This window comes from Scatophagus argus, chromosome 16 (genome assembly GCF_020382885.2).
Source record: "Scatophagus argus isolate fScaArg1 chromosome 16, fScaArg1.pri, whole genome shotgun sequence".
Taxonomy (NCBI): Eukaryota; Metazoa; Chordata; class Actinopteri; family Scatophagidae; genus Scatophagus; species Scatophagus argus.
The window spans coordinates 12550991-12572916 of NC_058508.1; the positions used below are offsets into that span (position 1 = coordinate 12550991).

Here is a 21926-nt window from a genome sequence, read left to right on the forward strand (position 1 = left end):
TGTCAATATCTGTGATAAATTCAACAAAATAATGTTGACTTTTAGATTAAATTGTTTCTTTGCATTTATTGTTCAACAATAAAATGTACCTTAGTTCACACTGCAGTTACATGGTGCAAGTTGCCAAATTTCCAACAATTGACATATGGCACTTTATTATCTACATCATGTGGCATTATAACGGTATAAGTGCAAAATCAGGGTCACTTCACAGGTGCTTGGCAGGGCTTTAAAAAATGACTCCTGCTGGACTAATTCCATCCCGACTACATCACTGACCGTCAGTCAATTGCCACAAAAGCGGCCACTCAGGACAACACGAACCCCTTGTTTTGTATATTATCGCGAGAACAGAACGACCCCCGCCCCCGACCGTGAAGAATGTGTGTGTGTGTGTGTGTGTGTGCGCGACGCTGCGTGGGGGTGTTCGCCTGATGTCATTTGGCAGAAAGGGAGGCTGAGCTAACGGTGGGCACTCGGGTTGAAAGCATAACAATAACGTTACCGTCCAGATTCGGAACTATAACGGATCGTTTGGATTTAAATACGCAGCGTTAAAAGTCCATGCTCCTTGTCGTGGTCCGAAGATGAAGATGGTGATGAGGAGGTGAAGCTTGCTGGCTAACGGACTGAAAGTACCAGATGCTATTCCAGCGGAGAAGGAGAACGGGCTCGAATAAGCAGGAGAGGGTGATGGGTTCTAGTTTTCCAGACGGCTAACGTTAGACCTTTGATAGTGTAAAGTGAGGAGATCTTGGTTTGCCTTTTCCCCCACCTCCGTCTGTGTGACATTGGGTCTGAAATGCTAGCGCAGACACGGTCTCGGTCGTCGAACAGCCTCTGGGCCGCAGCTCGGCACACCGAGCCCGAATCTGGGAAATAAGCTAGCTAGCTCTCTGCTAGCCGCAGCTGTACCCGATGCTGCTGCGGCGGCTGTTGCTGCTAAACGGATTCGAAAGACGGCGGTTCAGGGCCCTGGCGCTGAGTGAACTATTGTTTTACCTTACTGGACTACAACGAGCATTTGAGATGTGATGCTTTTGTGCGTCGTATTTGAGCCTTTTGTAGCCGGAGGCTCTCGCTTGCTTGACGCGAAGGAGCTACGTTGCTGCAAAATGCACAACAGAACCACAACAGACTCCTGTTGAAGGGGGCGAGGTTAGACTGATAACAGCCCACACTGTGTCCTCAACACCCGGGGTCACATTTGGACAACGACCACCACTTTTTCTCCACGTCATACACCGCTTCATCAGCTGGCGATATGGATAAACTAACGATCATTTCAGGGTGCCTGTTTCTGGCAGCAGATATCTTTGCAATAGCCAGCATTGCAAACCCAGACTGGATCAACACTGGTGAATCAGCAGGTAAACGAAGCAGGCCAGCACTGCCATTCAAGACCACTCTTATGTTTTGTGTGATTTTTACCAGAACATTTGCCATCAGATCATTTCAAAACCAAATCCACAACGTGTAGGATTTTATGTGCAACAATATCTTTTGTCCTCCACAGCTGGGTCTTTTGTGCATATTTATGGTTCTTGTTATTGACTGCCAGACCAAAATGTCACAGATCATCACAATCTAATAACTGATTGATCAGTACCATGGACGTCTGTAGAAGCGTAACTAATGATTATTTGTATTGGCTTTTCATCAATAGATGAATAGTTATGTCAGAAAACAGATTTCCTAGATACCAAGGTGAATTGCAACAGTAAAAAACAGATTTTCAATTTTGCACTGATTTATAAAAATGAAAAAGCAGTCAATCTTCAGAGCGTGAAGCTGAAACAAAAGATTTACTTGATGATATTGCTGAAACAGTTAATCAGTTAACAGTTGTTATAAAATACATTACCTACAGTTCTGATGAGTGTTTAATAGCTTTACCTCCTTTTAAGCCAAAAAATGACCTATGACAAACTCCTTATAGCTGAGAATTTGTGGCTTTTCTTTGATTTATATCATTTAAATTAAATATTTTTGTGTTTTGAGCCACTGGTGAAACAAATCAATCAAATCAGAAATCCTGATTTGATTGTCTTTTAAACTACAGAGGCTATTGATGGGAAAAATATAGTCGTAGTTTAATCAGACATGAAAAAAAATATTTAGTTGTGGACTTTATTCTGTTGACCAATGAATTGATTAAGCGACTAAAGGTAATTTGGTGCTTTGTTTCTCTGGTGACTCCACATTTGAAGTGGCCTGATCAATGGAATCAGCAACTTGAGGTGCTTATTTGTGGCATCCCTGCTGATTCTGGACAGAGGCACTCGCTGTTAGTCTTCTTTTATTTGCGTCAGTGCTGAAAACACATTCAGGCTATTGATAGACAGCTGCTCTTCTTTGTTCCCTCTGCAGGATGACAGCTTAGTAACTGGGTCAGGGAGGATCCATCATCCACCAATACACATCCAGGCTGTATTAGCTCAACAGAATAAGCAATCTGTGCAAAAGTAATAATAGGATTCAAATGAAATGAGGCCACCATTTGCAATGTAGTCCATTTGATGGTATTGGAGAGCAAATAACGGATTTGCAGCTGTGTGTGAGTCTGTGTGACAAGGTCAGGACTTTTTGGTTGAGTTCACATCTGAAGTTAAGTGTGCTACTGTTAAAAAAGCGCACTGCCACCAGCCTTTGCTATATTTAAACCACAGTGTTGTGGTTAGCATTGGGGTTGTTACAGGCTGTTACACACTGTTAACTTCCACCTTGCTGTCACTGTTCTCACTTCCCCTCACAGTCAATGCTCTCTTTGATGATTGTGATGTGAATTGTCTTGCATGGTTTTATGAGAGTTGTAGATGACAAACCCCTGACATACTCCCTCACACCTTTTTACCCCTCCTCATCATTTTGAGAATGTGTCAGCCACTCTTTTGGAATATATATATTAGTAAAATAATGTAGGTCTTCTGTAGTGTTCTTTAGTACATTTTCACTGTGGTCAGTACATTACACTTCCTGTCTATCTTTGTGTGGCTCAAGTGGCTATGTAGTCATGTCTAGTTTTACTTACTTATTATTTAATCAATGTAAAAATAAATGGAATTTCAGTACTATATGCGCCTTAAATGCCAGATGTAGGTGAAGTTATTTGTGACACACCTTTGCATTTTGCAAAGGTTGTTTTCTTTATGAGTTGAGTGTGCCATCTTTACCGCAAGCATGTAGTTAGATTTGTGGTACCAATTTAGCATTTAATAAATTACTCAGTAGACACTATGATGTAGTTTTAAGCAGATTGTCAACAACTATAACCCCTTCTGTGGGCACCCTTAAGTGGAGCCTGGAGTCATTTTTATAAAACTGTGTAAGATATAATGTCATTAAAAACACAAGCCACAAAAGAGCAGGTCCTATTTGTCAAGTACCTGCTGCAAATACTGCAGCTCATTCTGTTGTGTATTGTATTGATGTTGGAGTTGTCAAAAAGCCGACCTCTTCTTCTCCCCTTATCTGTGAAGCAACACTTACCAATAGATTTTCTTTAAACTTCTTCCATTCTACTTTGGCAATGGACACCACATATTTGCAAACTCTTTGTTGTTAGCATGAAATTCTCTTCTGCGAGTGGTCAAAACATGGTCAAAAAATTTTTAACATAATTTATTTTATTTCCCAGTGTGGATTTTTACTCACAGTTGTACACATAATTGTGTAATTCTAATATAGATTATTTTTTGCAAAGACACATTATGCTTGTCATATATAAGTAGGCAAACCCACAAACACATTTTCATCAAAAAAAGCAGCAAAGTTCATCATATCATTCTTGCTTACACCACTTTAAAGTTGGGGGATTTGCTTTAATTTCAAGTTATTCCCGGACCCCTCTTGTTGGCTGCCCATTTCATTTCACTTTGCTGTTTCAACTTGTGACCTTTGTTTCTTATTTTCAGTACAGCTTGTCTGTTTGTGGCTTGTTTTGTCTTGACTTTTAAGATTGCCTAGGCATATCAAGCAATTTCACAGTTTCTCTTTGGGGCTCTGTTAAGCTGTCTTTAGTTAATTTGAACACTAGGCCTCTGTTATAGCCGACATGCTGCTAAATTGGATTCAGCCTAATAATAACAACAATTCGTGCATTGCAGTACTTTGAGTTAAACTATGAATTAAACTAGCATGAGCTGTTTGTATTATTTTGTGTCAGGCATTCAGCAGTCTTGTTAGAAGTTATTGTGAAGTAAGAGCCTCTGATGACTCCCTGCATTTTATTATGCCCAGTCAGCTGATCTTGTGCGTTGTTGTTGTCCTACCAGAGGGGCTCAGTGCTGGACAACCTGCCCTCGTAGGACATCAGAGTGTCATCTTTGTGCAACATGTTACTGTGGGCAGTTAGATTCTATTAACGCTGATTGAACTAATCAAAAAGAAGTAAACAAACTATGAGGCTTGTCAGAAACACCACCTAGTACTGATAATGAACCCTAGAACATCCCAAGAGGGAGGAGAAGTAGCACTGAAAAACACGAGTACCTGTGACAGGCGTGTGATATCCTCAGGTATTAAAGGCTGAAGCTGATTTCCTTCACTGAGCTTTACGACAAAGCTATTGTTGTTGCAGTGTCAGATACAAACTGTGAATCTCTGCTGACGCTTGTCACCCTAGTCAACGGCTCAGATATCCTCTGAAACACTCAATACATGCACTCACACTTAAAAAGCTAAATTACATCTTGTCACTGACAGGCTTTTCATCAGTCCACCATATCCGGGACAAGTGATGATTTTCACATTTACTATCTTTCAGTGTAACTTTTCTAGAATCAAAACTTAAAAGGCTTTGTACAAAATCTTGAAAGTTTGGAAAATTGTAACCATTGTGTTTTCAAGGTTAGCAGTGTGCTTTAATTTGAATATATTCCCTGAAAAAAAAATTTTCAACATGATCTGGTGTTTCATCTAGATGGCCTCTCATGAGATGAAATGATCCATCATCATATTTGTCAACTGGTGTCAAAAGTGGCAAGGATTGGCTGCTAAAATAAGTGACAATATAAATTTATCGCTGTGTGTATGAAAAAGATGTAACCTTACTAAACGATTTAGATGTAATGATAAAGGCTGTGAGAGTCTGGAAATTTTTCGTTCAGGTACCTTGAAAGTGTGTCAGAAGTTTTTCAGTTTTGCTCTTAAATAGCTGTACGAACCCCCTGTTGAAAGAGGCAATTTCAAAATTCGGTTTCCAATGCCATTGCAAGTATTTCAGAATTGTCAGGTGGATTTAATTTGGGTGGAAAGCATTCTCTGTTTAAGAATGAATTATTAACACTCACTGTTGCAACCCTCTGTTTACTGAAGTGTTAAGTGAAATGTTTTATTGTGTGCAGTGAGCTACTGAATGAAGCAAGAGTTAAAGTGAAAAGGCCCTAGTTGTGATGGGAAGTTGCCACAATTTTTCTTTTCAAGCAAGCGTATTCTTAAGAACCAACAAATTGCACTTTACATTTTTTGCCATATCAGTCCTTGATTAGAAATATTCTCCACACTGCAGACCTTCTCCTTTGCACCAGCAGATGTTTATCACCCCAAAGTGAATGCTGTTCAGAATCACTTGTGTAATAATAAACAGATTTATTTTAGGAGCTGCAGTAGCTGCTACAGATGGTGTCAGTACCAGAGTTTTGTAATCTCTGTAGTCAAGCTCTTCATATTTGCGAGAGTATAACTATTGTAAGTCTGCGTTGAGCAAAAAACTGATTTATTGGAAAAAGAATGTAATACACGTTACAGGAAATAAAAGAAAAATGTATGAAAAAGATGAAAGTTGCTTTTGCCAAAACTACATAAACAATCACACGTGGTCAGGGACTGATGCTGTAGTTAGGCCAATTCCCTACATGATCTAAACCAGATGAAACAGGAGAATATTACATTGCGTTACATTTGGTGTCCCTTTTCAGAGCACAAGGACGCACATTGCCACTGGTGCACAGCAACTGAAACCAGGCCCGGGCGATATCATCCAGCTGCAGATGCAGAGTCAGCAGTTTTGACCTGCAGTTCAGGTCCTACCTGTGCCACGAGAGGCAAGGGCAAAATAAACAGCAGCTCTGGTTCAGAACTGCAGATGTAGATGTGACAGTGTTTGAAAATTACAGGCAAGCATAATTGTGATATGTGCACCAGAGTGTTGAATATAAAACCTTAACAGCTGTTTGTGTTAAAATTGCAGCAGCCATGACTTTCCTTTCCTGTAGTTAGAGGCTGCTTATTTACTTATTTTGCTTTCCCACATGTGCTGCAGGCTTTTCTGACTGAACTGAGGATGCCAATTGCCACAAAAATATTGTTGATCAGACATATACCTTTTTGTTTTTCTTTTATGTCTGATTCTTTATGCGTTTTTACTGGGTTTGAGGGGAGGGACAGTGTAATTTGCATATTTACATTTTAATGAGAAATATCACTCCTTTGGACTGCAGGTTGACTCTGGTCCAGATCTGCTGGATCTGCTGGAACTGGTTCTTGTTTGTTTGGTAATTTAAGTTTGTTCACCAGGAGGGTGTTGTTCATGACAGTACAGATACATTAAAGAAGCAAGTGAGTCTCCTTTCTGGGAGATTATTGATCAACATTTTATTCTCTGTAAAAGGGCAGATGACTGTGGACACTTAGACAGCAAACAGGATTCAGATAATAACAGCACCTAAGAATTTGAAGCATTCAGTAAGATTCCCCTTTACTTTCCAAAGTCTTGCTCATCGTGCTTGGCCAGTACCCTAGATAGTGGGGGGCTTACGTTTGCTGACACTGTGTAATGGACATATGTGTAGTTTGTCCTGTGAGTCTTGGAGAAATGTTATATTAGTTCAAGTTAATTATATTGTAACATTAGATTCAATTTGACAGAATGAACAGTAGAAGATGATAAGAAGCGATGCGTTTCTCTTGCTATCTGCTGTGCTCCAGTGTCCCTACAATCTAAGCGGCTGCTGTAAAAGCCTCTTAACAGCAGCGGCAGAAGAACATGCTGGTGGCTGCTTTAGCATGCTTACTCGTCGCCCACCACAGTTCAGAGGCCTGTTTGACTCATCCCTCCAGAGCTTTCAAACAGCAGCACCTCCTGTGCTCCGCTAATGACAGCATCATCATGCTGCAGATGAGCAGAGACCGGCCCCATTTCCTCTCATTTGGACTGAGATATGATGAGAGGAGTATTTTGATCATACAGAGTTGACTGCGGGGTAACACCATGATGGGGGATTGGTCCATTTTTTTCCCATATGTGTGAAGAATCAAAGACATTTTTTTTAATGAAGAGCATCAGTTTGGCTCAGGATATGGTCACACTTGCTCAGTGCAACAGATGAGTTCCAGTATGGTTGGGTGATAAATCAAATTTTGGCTTCCAGCAAATATTCCCTTTGGCTATGGTGCTCTCCTTTTGTCTTGTGGTATAAATCTAGCACACCTCTTTTCTTTGCAGCAGTGCCACCCCTTTCCTTAAAGTCCAGACACGTTTAGTTCAACTCCTGTGGTCAAGAGAGTGAACATTACACGTATGATAGATGAGTATTTCTTTTTTACATTATTACATTATTACAATCAATTAATGCATGTTTCCATTGTCAGTGGTGTACTGTGTTAAATAATCGTTATCTCAGTATTGACCAAAATAATCACTTTTTTTTTTTTTTTTTTTTTTTTATCGCCGTAATTGTGAAGCCCTGTGTTCAAGCAAGTTTCGATGCAGTTTCAAGTTGGGGTGGACTCGTGTCAGAGTTCATCTTCATTTGATCAACCAATTATAACGCTGAGGCACGAAATGGAGAAGTCATTATTTTAGTGCTGTATCACTCTACAAGACGTATTCATGCTCTGGGCTTCCGGTGAGAAGATTGACACCACTCTTATGTCTGTTAAATGTATCTCATCTCCTAAAAGATGGTCTTTTTTTAAAATTGGGCTGTCTGTGCAGTAGAAAGATGCACATTTTTTTTTGAAAATGTTGCTACATGATCAGAGAAAGCTGAGAAAGGGGGTTGTTGTTGCACTGGAGCACTTAAGGCTTTTGCTGCTGGGTGACATACTGTAAGCCGGGCGATGCTTGGTTTTGGCTCGTCATATTCAGTTTCTGAAAACACTTGAAGCGCGAAATGCATCAGCAGAACGTTGATTCATATTTGGTCTGCACTGCCTGGTTTGGCAGTTTGATTTGAGTTTCGTGAGCCCCCCCCCCCCCTCTTGATCCAACTTTTTAGTCCAAGATTGGCGACACAAAGTCACGTTTGTTCATCCAAACATAGCTCACGCTTTTGATGTCAAACCCAGGGAGGTTGGGGTAAGAGGCTGGGGTGGGTATTGAAGGTTTGTTATTATTGGATGATTTAGTCACCATGCTAGGAATAAAAAAATATTGTGTCTGTGGAGGCTGGGATATAAAAAATATGCAAGTACAAACTGCCCAGAGCTCTAGTCTTTCCAAAATGTGTATTCTTATCATTTCAACTATTCCTTTCATTTCTCCTTATGCATATTTTACATAGCCAGTCCAAATTTACAGGGTTGTGTGTCTGTCAGTTGAATGTTGCAATGAATATGTATCATGAACACACTGTCGTCGTTTTACTATCAGACCGGACTTCAACGTGAACTGTTTGTTGAGTTGTTTACCTGTATCCATGTACCATAGCGTGCCTGCCTGCTGTAGGGCAGGAATTCCACACAGAGCTAGTGAAACAGCAGGAGGCCCCAGGATCCAGGGGAAGTGGTCATAAACCGCTGCCATTAAACTTTTGCTTTGTGTTGTCCTGTTCCCAGCGCCGTTCCGTGCTTTCTTTACCTCGTTCACCTCCCGTTCTTTAACTTGTTCGAGTTTACTCTGCAACGCTGGGCCAACGTCAGTAGGCTGTTAAATAAGACTGTGAACCATTCTTCTGCCATCCTTTTCCCTTTTCACTGTTCCCGCACAAGTGTTCTGCACAGTATGACTTGAGTTGCCATAGCAATAAGACAGACGATAAGGTAAAAGAGAACCTTATTTTCACTTGTTCCTTTTCTGTGATGAAACACATGTTCTCTATTCACAGCATTACTGTGTTTGGTCTGAAAGGTAGGTTTTTATCCCTGTAGAAGAAGATATAAAGCTCTCACTTCTGCAGTTCCAGATATGGCTCACTTTAACATCTACAGACTCTCAAGGCGTTTCTTTTTGAACCACTGGCATTGTTTGTGTGGGTTGTTACTGTAAAAGCGGCGCTCTCACTGGTTGTTATAAAAGGGGACAGGATTTCCTCTGGACAGCCTGCAGAACCCACCACACCCCCCGCAGCAACACGAACACTTCCCACACAGGCTTTGCTTTTTTTGTTTGAATTCAAGTGCTTTAGACACAAGAGGGTTAATTAGCAGCATTATGTATGTATTCATTGTGTAAATATAAAAAAGGTAATTACAGACGGGTTATGAAATGTCTGGATTTGGGTGCCAGCTAGAGCAAGTATGACCTTCTGAAATTCCAGCTTGCATACTTGTCTCATGCACACGTCCACCCACCTGCTCAGCCTCTGTTGAACTTGATGGTGATGCCCACACAGGCTTGCCTTTTCCGTGAATGGGTTATTTTGTGGTCAGTGGAATGAGTGTTTACCACTCATCAGCTTTTCTTTTTTTTTCAGCTTATGCCTCAGACATGCAGAGGATATGTTGGTATATTATCCCAAGACAACAATGTGACAGTCAGTCCTCGAATTAGAATTAGCTTAGCCACATACCCTATATTCTGAGCTGTTTTCATTCATAAATGGACAAGGTTTGTTTAATGGTTTCCTGTGCTATGAAGGGGTTTTCCCATGTTTAGATTCCCATTTTGTTCATCACATAGACTTGCCCATGGAATTGCACTATTCCACTGACCAACAGACAGCAGTGTTGAGCCAAGGTGTGCTGCAGTGCACAAGGTAGGGGAGAAGAAGTCAGTTAACATGAATGTAAATAATGCAAGATTTAAAGCTGCGTGTGAACAAAACTCCACGGGACACATTCTAGTTTAAATTTGTTTTATTCAATTATGAGTGGATTTCATGAGCGTGGAATTTATTGTTTAGGAATGTATGACATGTATTTAGTGCCATTTCAGTACCTGCTGGGTTTTGGTACTAATGGAGTGTGAGACAGAAAACTGCATTTGTTGTGGTGCTGCTTCTGGTGCCCATTTGACTCTGAAATGCAGTGCAGGATAAAACATCTTTGGTTGAAACATCAGTGATTTGGAAGGCATTTCAAACCCCGGAATACACTTCAATAGCTTGTACCTTTGTTAACATGCCAAAGAGACAGCTGTTGTGCTTACTCAGGTAGATATATTCCCCTTGAGAACGTGCTCTTAATTGAATGGCATCCCTCCAGAGTGAATGCACCACTGGAGCGTGTTTCTGCTCTGAGTGCTGGCCTTCACACTCACCCTGAGTGAGGAATGAATCCATTTGTCTCCCTGTCTGATCAATCATGGAAGTCGTGCCATGTTTTGTAATGGAAGATGTGCATACTTACATAAGATCTCAGCCAAAGACGAGAGAGATGAAGGAAGGAGATGGTCATTATATTTGAGTATGAAACAGGAAATATTGTGTCTTAAAGCTGCTGAACATTTGTCTGGTATCACTGTAACTTCTTTCCCTGTCGATGTTAAGTGTCATATCTGCGTGGGACAGATTCAGTAATTGGCAAGATTGATTTAGCCCTCACCCTCTCTCCTTGACTGTGAGAGTGTGAGGAAAAAATGTAGGCCCTGCACTGGTTTAATTGGCTCCCACCAAATCCCTGCCAGCATCGAATTGGTTACAAATTAAAGGAGCTTCTCTTTTCTTTCTTCATTCTTCCCCCTTCACTTGTTCCTCTTTCACGTTGCTCCGACCTCTCCCTCACTGGACCTTGTCGTCGATTGAGGCACCAATTTGTCACAGCTTGACTGTTTTTCCCTAGCATGAGACCCTTAACCTTTTTTGCTCTTGTGGGTTTTTTTCCCACTTGCATTTTTTGTGACATACTGCTACCCTCACAGATGTAATGTAAGAAATAAGGATCATGTGCTCAAATGTCAGCTGTTAGAATGCCTTGCCATAATTTGATGTTAGTCTCCTGGTGTGCACAGATACACTATATAGATAGACAGAGCCACTTTGCTTGCGTTTTAATCTCTTGAGCTTGCAATGTACATTTACTGATGCTTTAGTGTTTTGTTTATGTGCTTTTTATTAGCTGTGCTGCTTTAAATTCTTATGGATGATGATTGTAGATGATTTCCAAACCCTGTGCCATGGACCAGTGCTGAACCTACGTGTGCTCCGACCATATTATAGCTAATATGTAAAGAAAACTGAAATCATCATTTAAGGTTTTTAAAAGAATTCACTAGAGCTGAAGTGCAGCAACTTTTGCAATTGACGCCTCACCATTATTCAACTCTCTCTGCAGGTGCCCTTACAGTCGGTCTAGTCCGGCAATGTCAGACCATCCACGGACGAGATCGGACCTGTATACCACCACGACTGCCCCCAGAGTGGGTCACCACGCTTTTCTTTATCATCATGGGCATCATCTCCCTCACAGTCACCTGTGGTCTGCTGGTGGCTTCACACTGGCGCAGAGAAGCCACCAAATACGCCCGTTGGATCGCCTTTACTGGCAGTAAGTAAACAAGACAATGACTTTCATAGTGAATGAAATTATTTTGCTTTACTCGACTTTCCATTAGCATATTTCCCTTTGTGCTTCCACACCTTCCTCTGTCTCACTGCATAACCTTTAGAAAAATAACCTTAGTTATTTAACGTAGCCACATTGGTATTTTCACAAACATGGTTTCTTTGGGGGCATGAAATAATGAAAGGAGAAGAGATGAGATTGAGTGAGTGTGAGAAATAGTTATGCACTGCTAATTTGATGGATGTGTAGATAAATATGACGTCTAAAATATCCAAGGCCATATACAGGGCTTTATGTGTTTTTGTTTCTGAGAGTGAAAAATAAATGTGTGTGTGTGTGTGTGTGTGTGTTTGGTTGCATTTGCACATCTGTGAGTGTTGTTTTTGCATGTTAGACGAACACTCTTGCTCCCCTGAAGCTGATTTATTGAGTAATGCAGCTGGTCTGGTACAGAGTGGGTGGCTTGTGTGCCACTGCGATTTTTTTTTTTTCCCCCAAAACGATTTCTGTATAGATGCACTTCCAGCACTCGATAATAACTCAGCATCCATCTCGCGCGCTGTGACTCGAGCTGGTTTCGTAAGGCTGTGTGGGAGAGCGGAGTTTGATTGGTCGGTTAGTTAGGGGAATAGACAGCCTCAAGCACACTTGTACAGACGGAGCAGCCTGTGAAGCCACAATGCTGCATATTATTGTTTGAAAGCTCAGGGCATTTTTTTTTTGTTTGTTTTTTTGGGTTGTTTCTTTTTTTTGGGACACTGTGCCCTTTTTTGCCCTGTAGATTTTGAACAAACACTCAGTGCTTTCCTCATGTTTTTGCATGTGGAGCCAAATGCAGATTCATAATTAGATTTTGTAACTCTTCCTAATCACTTGCAAATACCCGATGAATCACCACTTTACAGAAGCCCGAAGCCCTCCACAAACTGTCTGTCCGGTGAGCACAAATCTGTGTCACAAGCTAAATTGGAAGGCATTGAATCATTGTTTAACGAGCACACGCAAAGGAAAGTAAGGCGGTTGCCACGGCAACACTGAGCAGTTTTCACCCTTATCCCCCTTCAAGGCTTCTCTTGGCCATATTTGACAAGAGGTATATTAATAGTACTGGTTCTCTCTGAGGTGGCTAAAGCATGGTGATGAGTATGGCTTTAAATGAGGAAACAAATGTAGCTGAATGAGTTTGCTGAAGAAGATAGAAAATCATCACTTTATGTTTTTTTTTAGCACCCCAGTTACCTGACACTTAAGTGGCTGTGGATCTTCTTGAGATCCTCTTATTTCAAGAGCCTGTTTGAAGGATAGGAGGACAACAACAAAAAGCCAAAAATGGGACCAATGTACAAGCTTGTTTTTTATTCCATCTAATGTAGCTGAACTCTAGCTGTGATGGAGAGCACCTCTTTGGTATCAGCCGAGCGGGAGAGGGAGTGAGAGGTCAGGAGAGGGGAACGGGTGGTGGATTAAGAAGAGTAAAGAAGGCAAGCTGTGTGAATAATCATGTTTGTAGTGGTCAAGAGCCGAGACTGCGAGTGAGTGAGAGGTGGTTGCCAATGTAAAGACACAAATGGAAGGGGAGAATAAAGTGAAGTGGCTGTGTGGAGATGGGGGTGGTTCGGTCGGGGTAAACAGGTCATGAAGGTTGACAGAAGGTGGGCAGTCTGTAGAGTAACTGGCTCCAGGCCACCAGCACCTGAATGGACAGCTTTGTATGATCAGCACAGACCCGCCTCTGTGTCTCTATACTCTCTCTCTCTCTCACACACACACACACACACACATATATACACACACACACACCCCAGATGTGATGATCATCTGTGGCCATTTAATTGGGTAATAATAAGTGTAATTCTAACAAGACATTAACTAACTATGGAATATGTGGTTATAAATTAAATTCTGAAGACAAGGAAAATGTGTATAATTTCCCCTACCACCCCAGGTATTAATTACAGCCTCAAAGACGTTCATTGTTGGTCCACAATAACGAAGATGCTCCCTGAACAGAGAGAATAGCCACTTCATTATGGAGTGACTATTGATGGTGTTCAACGCAACAGAAGCTATTTTCGTTTTATTTTCTGCCCACAAACTATGAGGTGATGTTACCCTTCAAGTGCAGTTCAAGTTATTTTTCATTGCTTTTTAAAAGTGGATCGTTTTACTATTTACAGATTTTTATTCTTAATCCCATTTACCTGCACGCTTCCTGTGATGTAATGGCAACCTTTTTGCCAAACTGGTTGGTAACCAGTGCTCACTGGGTCCTTGTACAAAACTGAAGCAGTGAAAGAAAAATATCTCGTTAGCCAACATGTAAAATGATTATGATAAATCTGCTAATGTCAGCCGATTACAGTGGGTGACACCAGTTTAGGCACTACTGAGAAGCAGCGGACCGTGAGGTGCACTTCAGTTAAATTGTGCAGGAATAATGCTGAGCCATGTATTTCTAGGTCCATTTTTAGCTTACCTTTCACAACGTCCTTTTGCAATCACACCCCCCTCACGGATAAACACATGGCCGGAGCAATGAGCAGGCAAAATGACAGACATAAATATTTGCTTGTGTGCGGCTTGTGATACAGGGTTACCAGACGTTGTTCATTTAGGCTTGCTGACAGACTGGAGACGTTTGGCCTGTTTGAGTCAGCACAGCATGGACCTGATCATTTATGAACATACTGCCATTCTGATTGTATATAGTATGTAATGGCTCACATCTTAGATAAGGCACAGTGAGAAGTACAGGAGTCTGACAATAACAGCTAACTAACAGTTAAACTGTAAAACAAGTTTATTAGTTAACCAAGTAGCTGCATGAATGTCACACTCAGTTAATCTTATTCATTTATGGTATGAATATACTTGTGGCTCTATTAGGATATTTTGAATAACATTGCAAATAAGGGAGAATGGGTGATTTATGACAGTGTTTTATATTAAACTGTATTAGGCACATGGCTTTGTCAGGTATTTAAGCTGCTGGTTTAGCCAATACCAAATATTCCCGTCTGTTTGTTTTATCAGTTAGCAATTACTCACAGTGATAGAGTCATATCGCACATCCCTAATTAAATATTTAAGCCCCAAAATGTCTTGTAATACCAGTATCTGGATTGCTGTACTATAACAGGCTCTTCTAGCTGCAGGCTGCTTGAAGAAACTGTTAAACTGTTAAACATTAGATTATATTTGGAGCAGGAGAAATGATCCCTCAGGTACTGACCAGCACTGCACACTGACAAGCTGGAGTGAACAGGTTAAAGCTAAAAATGCCTTAATGTGCCATCACCAGGTCAATTACACACTGTTGAGGAAACCAGAATAATTCAGCACAGCCTCAGCTGACTTTCAGGTGCTGCTGGCGAACACAAAATCTTTATGCCTCTGCGCCAGCAATGCTTTATGTTTTTGTATAACGTCAACTCAGACTCGAGGATGAATTGTTTTACATTTTGGTGGTCAAAGGGACCGTTCCCTTACAAAACACGTTTTTCCACTTCATCATAATGCTCTGCAAAAATACCTCTGTGACCGTTATCCAACACCATAGCTGAAGAGGAGATTGTGACCATATTTCACATTTGATCAGATACTGGACCTTTGAAACTGAGCCAACATGGAGCAGTAGATTAATGTTATTGCAATAGTGACAAAGCTTTCTATCAGTCCCCTGTAGTCCTCTGTATAAATGAAGTGTGTGTGAAAAGACAATAGATATAAAACTGAAACTTGACCCATGCATGGAGACTTTTCAGTGCAAGGCAGTAATTCTGTTTTCTCCTCAGGTGGTGAAGTCATATTCAGTGAGCACAAAACATAGTTCGTACAGTCACAGACAGTAAATTGTTCAAAACACATCATTCTTGACGTCAAACCCAGTGAAGTTTGGCATTTGGTGGCTGTTAAAGGGTTTGACATCAAGAACAATGTTTGGATGATGATTCAATGTAATGAGTACTTGTGATTCTGCTGGAAACTAAGGTAGTTAAGAGTTTTTGTAGCACACACTAGTAACATATGATGGGCAGCCCTTTCACCCCACCACACTACTACAGACAGTTGGTGCAGGAAGAACCGACTGCACCGAGTCTTATTTTTATTTTTATTTTTACGTGAAGCTATTCAAAAAATTCTGCACTGCCATTGGCATGGGATTCACAAATTCACACAGCTGGCTTTGCTATTTAACTTCATTAACTGCATTACATAAAAGAAGCTGGACTGAATGTTTCAGGAAAAACATCTTCAAAGTAAGCAGAAGAGGAAGCAGTAGATGATTAGTCAACCACAGATTCCTGCTTCCTGGACAGGATGGTAAAACTTTATAATGACTTCACGAATAGCTTCACCTCTGATGTCTGCTTTGCTTTCAGCTGTAGACAAATCTGATGCATCACAACATGTGTTCCTTCAGTTTTATGTCATGCACATGCATGCTTATGAAAGGCTCCATCTGTCTCAAGGCTACATTAGCCACTGCTCGCAGAGCACAGCTTAATCTCCAACCAAACTGTCAGAGGTTGAGTTCATTGTGGTTAAAGTAGATATCGAGTTTCAGTAAAAAAGATCATATCTCTGGTTCTGCTGTATCAATTCTGATTTGGAGTCTGCCAGTCTTATTTGGGTATAATGCTAAATCGGTGGAGTGCTCCTTTAAATCAGGGTTCTCTTATCCCATACTGCACTTAAAGAAATTGGGTCTCTTGTGTATATATATATATAGATATATATATCTATATATATCTATATATATATATATATATAGATAGATATAGATATAGATATATCTATATATATATATATATATATATATATATATATATATATATATATATATATATATATATATATATATATATAGACATATATATATATATATATATAGACATATATATAGATCTATATATATATATATATAGATATATATATATATAGACTTTTGAGAAATCAGGTGCAGAAAACTAGCCTGGTTCCTTAAGTGAAGATGAGCTTAGCTGTGGTTTATGAACTAGTGTGTGTGTGTGTGTGTGTCTGTTCACACCATTTCTGATTAAAATCCCCACTTTCACTTCTGCTACTCTATTCTCTGAAAATGAGTTTCAGTCGAGCAGAATTCAAACACACTGTAAATGGAAATAATTGCTTTGTAATGCGTCAAGATTTATCAGTAAATTATGTCTTATACCTAACATGTCGTGGCAGCTATAGGAGAGTACGACAGCGTTAACATATGTGATTTCCTCCAAAGCCCCTAGTGTTTGTTTTTTTCTTTACTAGTGCAGGAAAGTCTGTTAAAGGATTTAACCTAATAAACAGAGCTGGATGTGGCTGTTTAGAAAGCTTGAAATCTGATTTGCACCTCTAAGCATGCAGAGAAATTTTAAACTGTGTTAATCAGCCTGAGGTCGCATAAAAAGCTTATTTATGGTTAACATTTACTGAAACTAATGCTGTGTTCAAGTAGTGTTGGAAATACTGTAAGTTTGTGTTGGGTTCAAGAATAGAACTTGATAATGATATGGTTTTACCCACAAATTCTCGCCTAAAGCCACATAAAGGTTTGACTTCAGAGCTTAAGTTCGGTGAAATACCTGTGGGATGGTTTTTAATGATTTGCTGAGATATTTGACTGTGGGCGAATGCTGCCTTCATGAACTATCGAAAATATCAGAAATGTTGTAATTTAAAGTTGGAAATACTTTTACAAAAAATAAAAAAGCCCCAACAGAACAACAAATATAAATTTTCATGTGCCAGAGTGTAAGAACTGGTTGACACACTTCTGGGGGAAACACAGCATTTGAATATCACTCCTTTTTTGTTTTTGTTTTACTGCTCCTGTATAAAATGTAGTCGAGTTTTTATTACTGAGCTGCTGTAGACCTGTGCTCTCCAAACATGTCTGGCCTCGTCTTTGAATTGCGTGTCTTTCATTTGTCTGGTTGTCTGTACAGGAGATGACTGATTTACAGGTTTAATTCGAGCACACAGCGCACATTTGTCATTCCTGAAACTTTTCAGATAACTCGTCCTTTGTTTGCTTGTTGTTCTTCTTTAGTTGAAAAGAAGACAAGACAGCGTTATTAATAAGATTGTGATCGCTGGGTTGTCATCTCTCAAGACCACAAATAAACAGAAGTATGAAATAAATGATGATATTAGAATGTCTGCTGCCTTTGCCTTAACATATGAAAAGAGTGACATGACGTACTGTTGAGAGATTTTCAGAAGTTTTCTGGAGTAATTCTTATGTTTCCCAGATTATATGGCATATAATGCGGACATGACAAAGGGTCATATGTTCTCCAGCTCTAGCGTTAGGGTTGTTTGTCCCTGTGACAATCAGAGGTGTAATATTTGTCGACAGGTTATTGACCTGGGAAACATAGGACCCCAGCAGCAAAGATATACTTCTGGTTTTCTTGTTGATGTTCAGGTTGCACTTTGGCTTTCTATGAGAGACAATTATTTGAAATTTCCAGCTAAAGGCCTGTTGCAATGATCTGTGCCAAATATGCTCCCCAATTTCTGCCTCTTTATTTTTTTTTTGCTTGGACGTACATTTGTTGGAATAATGTATAATCTGTGACGTTTCACCTATTTTTACACGAAATCATTAAACATTAAAGTTACATAAATGGCTGAGAGGCAGAGTCATGCTGATCACAAAGCATACCATGAGTCTGCGGCGTATAATTGCTCTTTGAAAGGCCATTTGAAAAGCGCTATTGTACATCGGTAATGAACTTGCTAAAATTGAATTCAATTTGAGCTGTCGAGTGAGTTCCTGCTTAATTTTCTGCAACTTGTGTGGAGCGCAAAGGCCAAAGCGTAGGCTGTGGTCAGACTTTTCTTGCTTTTATTTCTGTCTTAAAGTCTAGAAGTATATATTTAGTCACATGAGTCTAGCTCTGAAATACATTTGGTTTACATGTAGGATGGACTATGGAGTAAAAGCGGGTGTCTGTACAGAATCATAGCAGTCATGTTCAAGCGCTGAACTAACATTTTCTCTCCTGCTTCTTCCTTCTTTCCAGTGATCCTGTTCTGCATGGCGGCGCTCATCTTCCCCATAGGCTTCTACATCAACGAGGTGGGAGGCCAGCCGTACAAGCTGCCCAACAACACAGTGGTCGGCTCCTCGTACGTGCTGTTTGTCCTCTCCATCTTCTTCACCATAGTGGGACTTCTGTTTGCAGGCAAAGTTTGCCTCCCAGGCTGAGGACTCAAACCATGCCCGCCTCTGGACTGACACAAGAGGCTCTGAAAATTTTATGGGATTTACAAATACTCACAATGACTGAAAATCAAAAACAACAAACTCTGGCCACAGGGCTGATACAGAGATGTCTTTGATTTATGTGTCAAGGGACCGCAGACCGTGAAGTATCTAACGACTAAAAAATGAAAACGAATAAATGAACAAAACACTAAAGGTGGGACATGGCCACAAAGGGGTGGAGGAGTGTGACAGAGGGCAGCCGAGGCTGTCGCTGCACCCTGCCACTGTTGATTTAAAATATGGCCGCCTCTCCGTTGTTGTTCTGTTGGGGAATAGGGTGTTTAATGTGCCGCTGTCATGGCAACTGCGGCCATAATGCTGGCGCGCATTGCATGAGGACCACTACAGCCGCTCCTCGACTTGACCCCTCCGCTCGCCCTGAGCACACATCTGCGCCGTCACGACTGCTCCTGTTGCTATTTTTGGCTTCTCTTAGCTATTTCAGTTGTGTGGTTTTCTGTTGTTGTACATTTTGTGTTTTTTTTTTTCTTTCTTTCCTTTTTTTCCCTCTTCCACCTCCCTCCCCCAGCAGCCTTGCCACTGAAGCTCGAGTGTACTTGAGGTTCACTGAACAGGATCCTTGAGGGGAACTGAAGAGTTTCCTGCCAGCTTGGCTTTTAGAGCAGGGTTTATTCTCGCCTGTCACTTCAGGAGGCCCCAGGTGTGCAGCTGGGGAGAGCAGCTGTGAGTCCAGCTGTCTGGGCCAGTTCACTGGCTGCTGTGGACCTAAGGAAGGTGCAGGTGTGCTGCCTCTTTTTCTCACAAACAGGTGCAGCTAAGGAGCCGGTAGCAATGAGGGCTGACCTCCCTGGGCAGCAGAACAGGAGGTCAAGTACCACAAAGGAGAATGCCACTCAATGTGAGAGCTTGCATTATGTTATTTACATGGACAGCAAACAGAGTATTAGTGAGTGTTGACAGCTGTTTTGCTAAGCTAAAGCCATGATGCTGATGCACATCATTTGCCAATATCTAGAAGACTGTGAATTTAGAGAACAATCATCATAAACATAAACACAACTTGTATTTGTAGTAATACTCTTAATACATTTAAGTACAGGCCACAAGTACACTGGCCTTTTCAAGGTATTTTCAGAGGTGAACATTACTGTGGGGTTGAAATGAACTCATACATGTAATTATAGCAGACAGTATTGACTTGTACAAATAGAAGCTGATGTTACGTCTGGTGTGAAAATAACATATGTGAATGCTGAAAATTGGTGGTATTCTCCTTTAATGTTGGACAATAAAGAAGGGAGCCAGGAGTAATTTTTTTGTTGTTGTTTTTTGTTTTCTAAACAGTGAAGGCAGTGGGACTGCAGGTCAGGTCCATGCATGAGGCTGTGCCTCAGTGTGCTACCCTTGAGGCCTGTGAATGTAAAACACACACACACACACACACTTTAATTAACCTCAGTGAAATTTTAGTTTCCAAAGCCCAAATGTGATCCTTCAGATTCAGTGTGTGCTTCAGTGCAAGTCTCTCAAAATTAGGACACGTCACACAACTCATTTGTATAATGTCGTTCACATTTTGACTAATTGGCACCATTAAAAGTATGCTGAATTAGATATTTGAAGCTCTTGTTTGCAGAAAACTAAAAAACAACAAAACAAAACAGTGATTAGTATTCTTGGGCATATTGAAAAGAGTGCATTTTTTATTCTAAGCACATTTATAGACGTTTATTTGTGATGGATTATATTTGATAATTGTTAAAAACCTGGTCTGCAAAGCACAGAAAACCAACCATTCCTCAATTCACAGACGGGAGTCTGGTGACATTTCATAACCCACTGATTTACAATTTAGTATCACAAGAAGCAAAGCAGAAATGACTTTGACAGTCAATTGAAGCAATCAATTGATTATCAAATCCTTTCAGCTCTTCCACGTATGGGCTGATACTTAACATGCTCAACAATTTGGGTGGTGTGTGTGTGTGTGTGTGTTTTAAATCAATCACAGAGCCCAGTCGTTAAGTCTTAGACTTTTGTTTTGTATTTCTGTTTGCTGCTCAGCTTTTCTTACTCTTGGTCTGATGATGTATACTGCTATCTCTACACTCTGCAGTGGCCTGTCTTGGTTGGTTCAGTATTGTGCCATGACCTGTTTTTGTTTAATAATGTACAGACACAAGAGGCAGGTTTTCTGTATTAGGAAGCACTGTGCATTCAACAGTATAGGTAACAGAAATAGAAGCACCACAAATGTATAAAAAAGAGAACTTCTTACCTCATTGTTTTTGTTTCTGCTATTATTTTCTAATGGTGGCAATGTGTGCCCTCTAATTTGTCTCTTGCCTTGATCGGATGTCTTCACATAAAGCCTATGATCATAGGAAATTATTTATCACTGAATAAAATGAGAAAAATGGGTGTGTGTGACTCTGACGCCGGCTGTATGAGTTATTGTGCTTATATGAGGGGATGCTAAGTATGACTCTCATCAGTAGCTAAGCAGATAATTTAATCAGAAATCAGAGAGAACGTATTAATCTTATAATCAGTATACTTCTTCTGCAGGATGTTGCCCAAATGACCTTGTACTCCCACTTCACTCAATCTAAAAAATAAAAAAAAACAGGCACAAACCTAAAGTGATTCAAGGGCAGCTTACCAGGATGCATTAGTAGAAGTGCTATCTGTGTTCCTGGACTACATCTGTTAAATGTTCGACAGCTCCTCGCTGGGGAACAATCACCCCTAAGCTTCAGTATCGACAAGCAATCAAGCTGTCAGTGACCTTCAAATCTATTTTTAGAACATTATTGTCTGGGCTAAGTGGATTAATTTAATTTACACGGTAAACATTTTCCTTCCAAATAATAACTTACACTTTCAGTTTCAGCAACGGATGCACTTAAACTCTGGATAAGAAAGGTTGGGTATGAGTCAGTTTGTGGACATGCAGTCATTGCACCCTTCCTGTTAACCTTGCTAGGTTGTCAAATGCTTTGATTTGTTA

The 21926-nt window shown here is 40.5% G+C and overlaps 1 protein-coding gene across 1 annotated transcript; it reads left to right on the top strand.

The window, feature by feature from the left end:
* The first annotated feature begins 361 nt into the window (after positions 1-361).
* Positions 362-21352, top strand: mosmoa (modulator of smoothened a). Its single transcript, XM_046414987.1, has 3 exons — positions 362-1370; positions 11434-11646; positions 18711-21352. The coding sequence occupies exons 1-3, from the start codon at positions 1265-1267 to the stop codon at positions 18893-18895; spliced, it is 504 nt and encodes a 167-aa protein (XP_046270943.1). The 5' UTR covers positions 362-1264; the 3' UTR covers positions 18896-21352.
* Positions 21353-21926: the final 574 nt, after the last annotated feature.

Bases quoted from the DNA above. Each gene is read 5' to 3' on its own strand.
- mosmoa (XM_046414987.1), top strand. From the start codon at position 1,265: ATGGATAAACTAACGATCATTTCAGGGTGCCTGTTTCTGGCAGCAGAT. The intron at 1,371-11,433 runs GTAAACGAAGCA...CTCTCTCTGCAG, and splicing joins CAACACTGGTGAATCAGCAG to GTGCCCTTACAGTCGGTCTA. The intron at 11,647-18,710 runs GTAAGTAAACAA...CCTTCTTTCCAG, and splicing joins TTGGATCGCCTTTACTGGCA to TGATCCTGTTCTGCATGGCG.